This window comes from Ovis canadensis, chromosome 2, assembly GCF_042477335.2.
Source record: "Ovis canadensis isolate MfBH-ARS-UI-01 breed Bighorn chromosome 2, ARS-UI_OviCan_v2, whole genome shotgun sequence".
Taxonomy (NCBI): Eukaryota; Metazoa; Chordata; class Mammalia; order Artiodactyla; family Bovidae; genus Ovis; species Ovis canadensis.
The window spans coordinates 252,693,266-252,698,770 of NC_091246.1; the positions used below are offsets into that span (position 1 = coordinate 252,693,266).

A 5,505-nucleotide genomic window follows, 5' to 3' on the forward strand; every position below is an offset into this window, starting at 1 on the left:
CTGCCCTTATCACCCTGGCACTCCCTGGCACCGTTGCAGATCAGTCTTTGGAACCAATGGGGACCGGTTTCCTCATTTTTCTGAGCCCTGGACTCCTCCCTGGAGCCCCGGGCATTTGATTCAGTCCACGGTGCCTCCTACTTCACCAGGGTGGGTGCGCCTGGGAGCCCTGGAGCTACCAGCAGTAGCTGGGATGGGGAAGTGGGGGAGGTACCTTGTCTAAATGCCTGCTCTGTGCCAGCCTCTGTCCAAGGCCACAGAAGGGGAAACTGACATTCACCCACTCAGGGAGCTGAGCATCCAGAGACAGCTGGGAAGCCCAGAAGAGGGACTGCTTCCTGGGACGGGCCGAAGAACAGTGCTCAGAAAAGGGAACGTCAGACCTTGAACTGACCATTTTCCCAGAGTGAGAGGAGAAAGGGCATTCCTGGCTGGGGCATGGGCAGTGAGTGGGCAGAAGCAATGAGATTTAGCAGCGCTGAGGGTGTTGGAGCAGGCAGCTGTGGCCCAGCGGAGGTTTAACGTGTGAGGGCAGGGGACAGTCTGATGCCCATCAGTCTGATGCCATCCCAGTGCGTGTAGCCTGTGCTGGCAGGCACACAGTGAGCTCGGCAACATTAGCTGTTACTGTGAATAGTATCGTCGTTGGCACCCTGTGCCGCCTTTCACTCTGGGGTGTCTCAGGGAGAAAGGATTCACTGCATGGTAGATCTGAAACAAGATGAGGACATACACGCGTCTCAGAGCTGCACTCTTTCTAGGTCACTTGGCTGCCTCGTCAAGGCAACTCTGGTCTTATTATCTTTTTTAATTTTAATTTTTTATAGTATAGTTGATGTAAAATGTTGTGTTACTTTCAGGTATTACCAAAGTGATTTTGTTACATATTTCAGATTATTTTGCATTATAGGTTATTACAAGATATTGAATATAGTTTCCTGTGCTATACAGTAGGTGCTTGTTGGGTATCTATTATACATGTGTATTATATGTATATATATGTATCTATTATATATATATAATAAAAATACCCCTTCCCCCTTTGGTAACAATAAGGTTGTTTTCTGTCTCTGAATCTGCTCCTAGTTTGTAAATAGTTTTAGATTCCATATATAAGCAGTATCGTATTTGTCTTGATCATATTTGTCTGGAGAAGGGAATGGCAAGCCATTCCAGTATTCTTGCCCGGAGAATCCCATGGACAGAGCAGCCTGGCAGGCTGCAGTCCGCAGGGTCACAGAGTCAGACAGGACCGAGAACTAACACGCACGCACACTCTGTGTCTCTCTCTGTCTGGCTTACTCCATTCGGCATGGAGAGCGGTCCGTCCCCGTTGCCGTGCGTGGCGTTAGTCCGGGCTTTCCGGTGGCTGAGAAATGCCGCGCTGTGTGTGCACGCCACATCTTCCCCATCCATTCACTCATCTGTCGGGCATTTAGGTTGGTCTTGTTTCTAATTGCTTTTCCTTCTCCAACTCCTCCTTCTCTTCCCTCCTTCAGGCTAGAACTAGCTGGGCCAAAGTTCTTAGATCTCAGGTCTGAAGTTAACATCATCAGGAAGGGGTGGGGACTGTGGTGGAGGAATGGAAGAGTCCAAATGACACTTTGCAGGTGGCTCAGTGGTAGAGAATCCGCCTGCCAGTACAGGAGACCCGGGCTCCGTTGGCTACAGTCCATGGGGTCACAGAGAGCTGGACACGACTGAGCCGCTAACACCTTCACTTTCAGTGAGTAAGTGTGTCAAAGTTCTGATCGGTCCCCTGAGATTCCCAACTAGACAGCACCACTGTCACTCTCAGCGTCCACGAGCGGACTGAGGCTCAGTCTGTGTGTGCACCCGTGTGTGTGTGCGTTTGCACGCGCATGCTCGGTTATCTCCAGCTCTTTGTGACTCCATGGACTACAGTCTGCCAGGCTTCTCTGTCCAAGGAATTTTCCAGACAAGATTACTGAAGTGGGGCTGAAAGAAGTTAAATAAATTGGTCAAGGTCACAGAGCGCGTCCTCTGCCCTGGTCTTTTTAACTCGACTCTGACATCTCTTGAAGCAGAGCTCACCAGGTCCACGTGTATTTGAGAGCTCGGGGTCCAGCCCGTGGCTGGTGCCTGCGGATGTGTGTGGGATGGCAGAGCCAGGCTGCCGTCCCTTCCTGGGGCCCAGCCCCATCTCCCCGTCCACCAGCAGTGACTTTGGAAACCATGCTGGGGTCCTGGGGGTCTCAAGACCGAAGACTGAGAGCAGGCTGGGGCTCCCCGGCCAGGCCCCCGCTCAGCTGGCCCTTCTGCCTGCAGGGCATGTACAACGCCACCACCCGGCAGGTGGAGACGGAGCTCCTGCCCTGCCTCCGGCGCTTTGGACTGAGGTTCTACGCCTACAACCCTCTGGCTGGTACTGGCTGCGGGCACAGGCTCCCCTGGGTGGGAGGGCCTTCCTGGCCCCGTTCTGCCCCTTCCTGACCCAGGAAAAGCCTGGCCCCAGGCCTGGGAAGGGGAGGGGTTTGCCAGGACCTCCATCCGTCCTGGTTCCCCGCCATCACCCCCACTTCCAGCCAGACGGGCTCTGGGGCAGTGCCTGGGGGTCTGACCGCAGCCTTCCCGCAGGAGGCCTGCTGACCGGCAGGTACAAGTATGAGGACAAGAACGGGAAACAGCCCATGGGCCGCTTCTTTGGGAACAGCTGGACAGAGGTCTACAGGAATCGGTGAGCTGGGAGTGGACGGCAGCAGGACGGGCGCGGTGGGAGGGGTCCCCATAGTCTGAAAATGGGGCGTCCCTGGGGCTGCTCTTTTGGGTTCCAGAGCCTCCCTTTTTGCTCAGACCTTGGCCCCTCAAGCTCAGCTTTACTGAGAACCCAACCAGCACCCCTAAGGTTTCCCCAGTGTCTCTGGCAGTGACCGGATTGGGAGTGTGGGGAGCGCTGGCCCTTCTGCCGAGTCTGCAAGAAGACTGTGCCTCCTCCCTCAAAGAGCCTCCCCGCTGCCCACAGCGGCAGGAAAAACCTCGCATCGGGACTGGGGAATCCTGAAGCTTGCTGCTGGCCCTGTCACCTGGGGCAACTGAGTCTAAGTTTCGTAAATTCTTGGCAATAAAATTGTCATCAATGTCTAAAGTTATAGTTGAACATCTGTTGGGACCAGCGCTTTTTGCTTTTTTTTTTCCCCTTTCCTTTTTTTAAAGTTTGAAAAAGTTATCAATGTAATACATCCCCGCAGCTAAAAGCAAGCCCTTTCCAAGTCACGTTCCTTAGAGGTGATGCTTTTAAACTCTTTCAGCTTACTCTCCCTCGCGCGTTGACTATAAGATCTCTGACAGATATACTTTACTGCTGTTGCTTAATGCATCAAATTTAGACGTTATCTATGGACTGCTGGGAAGCGCCTCATCTTTCAAGATTTATAGAAGCTAAGTCTCCAGAGCTTCAGTGCTAATTTTGTTAAAATGTCCCAGGACTTTTTAAGCAGCACAATGTCTCATATTTGGAACCACCTCTGTGTGCAGTGGTGTGATTTAAACCCTAATCCAGGCGCCCACCCGCGCCAGGGTTTCTGATTGTCTGACCAGGTTTAGAAGCCATTTCCTTAAGCAGCATATCAAGGAGCTTGTCACACCACCACTGCATGGGCTTCTCTCCTGGAGGATACTTTTTGTAAAACGTAATCTATTCACTTTTTTTTTTTCCGCTGTCTTGGGTCTTTGTTGCTGGGTGGCAGCTCTCTCTGGCTGTGGAGAGCTGGGGCTGCGCTTTGCTGTGGAGAGCAGGCTTCTCGCTGTGGCGACTCCTTTCACGTGGAGCGAGGCTCTGGGGCATGCAGGCTTCAGTTGTGTTCGAGGGCTCAACAGTCGCGGCCCACGGGCTTTAATTGCCCTGAGGCATGTGGAATCTCCCCAGACCAGGGATTGAACTGGTGTCCCCGCAGTGGCAGACAGGTTTTTACCCACCCTACCTCCAGGAAAGTCACCCCTGTAGGGTCTTGGGCGGTGCTTAGTCGCTCAGTCGTGTCCAACTCTTTGCAACCCCATGGACTGCAACCTGCCAGGCTCCTCCGTCCACAGGGATTCTCCAGGCAAGAATCCTGGAGTGGGCTGCCATGCCCTCCTGCAGGGGGTCTTCCCAACCCAGGGATGGAACCCAGGTCTCCCGCACCGCAGGCAGATTCTTTACCGACTGAGCCCCCAGGGAAGCCCAGGATCGTGGCTGATGGTTTTTACCGTCTCTGCTCTATTTAGTTGAGAAAGCATGGCAGGTCCACCATCTCCTTTACAGTTTGCGCTCACCGTGTGGGGCTGGCTTGGGTTGTCTCCTCACTGAGCAGATAAGTGAAGGCAGGTGGCTGATCCAAGGACAGAGCTAGGTAGGACTGGAAGCAGGACTCGTCTGTCCCTGATCTGGGGCACACGGACGTGGTCCTGACGTTGGAGGTTGTATTGTTCGTGTCTGGTGAGCATGTGCAATGCAAGGATTCTTGCCCACTGCATCCCTGCTGGTCCCACCGCCGGGCAGGGACGCCACAATGAGGGACCCAGAAATCCGCATGCATTCTGCTGCCCAGGGAGGTCAAGCCTCCACTTGAGAAGACTGACACCCTGCAGGAAACCCCTCTTCTGACCCCTGTGCCTCCCTCCCTACCTGCTCAGCTACTAGGAGGAGCACCACTTCCAGGCGTTGCCTCGGTGGGGAAGGCCCTGCAGGCTGCTATGGTGCCAGAACCCCCGGCGTGACCTTGGTCGCCCTCTGCTGGACTTATCACCACTGCCAGCTCCGGGTAGGAGGGAGGAAACTGGAGGGAGGGCTGCATGACTTCATTTTTAGTTTTTAAATTTTTGCCGCATGGTGGCTCAGATGATAAAGAATCTGCCTGCAACGTGGGAGACCTAGGCTCAATCCCTGGGTTGGGAAGATCCCCTGGAGAAGGAAATGGCAACCCACTCCAGTATTCTTGCCTGGAGTCAGACACAACTGAGCGACTGAATAGATGGGGCAGCTGTGTGTGATACTGAAACTTGATTTCCTCTCCATTAGCGTCTATGTCTCTGGCCGCCCTCTGCAGCCTGTCCTATTCCCATCTCTCTTTCCCAACACCTTCCTCCAATGTGCACATAACATACTAATGGTGCCTCTTTCCTGGGCCTGATAAGTGCCAGGCCTGAAGTAAAGTACTTTCAGTTCAGTTCAGTCGCTCACTCGTGTCCAACTCTTTGCGACCCCATGAACTGAAGCACACCAGGCCTCCTTGTCCATCACCAACTCCTGGAGTTCACTCAAACTCATGTCCATCGAGTCGGCAGTGCCATCCAGCCATCTCATCCTGTCGTCCCCTTCTCCTCCTGCCCTCAATCTTTCCCAGCATGAGGGTCTTTTCAAATGAGTCAGCTCTTCACATCAGGTGGCCAAAGTACTGGAGTTTCAGCTTCAACATCAGCCCTTCCAATGAACACCCAGGACTGATCTCCTTGCGGTCCAAGGAGCTCTCAAGAGTCTTCTCCAACACCACAGTTCAAAAGCATCAA

General features: G+C 53.6%; 1 protein-coding gene across 1 annotated transcript; it reads left to right on the forward strand.

Moving 5' to 3' along the window:
- Positions 1-2,256: 2,256 nt before the first annotated feature.
- Positions 2,257-3,106, forward strand: LOC138434453 (aflatoxin B1 aldehyde reductase member 2-like). Its single transcript, XM_069579254.1, has 3 exons — positions 2,257-2,386; positions 2,599-2,698; positions 2,889-3,106. The coding sequence occupies exons 1-3, from the start codon at positions 2,293-2,295 to the stop codon at positions 3,055-3,057; spliced, it is 363 nt and encodes a 120-aa protein (XP_069435355.1). The 5' UTR covers positions 2,257-2,292; the 3' UTR covers positions 3,058-3,106.
- The last annotated feature ends 2,399 nt before the right edge of the window (positions 3,107-5,505 follow it).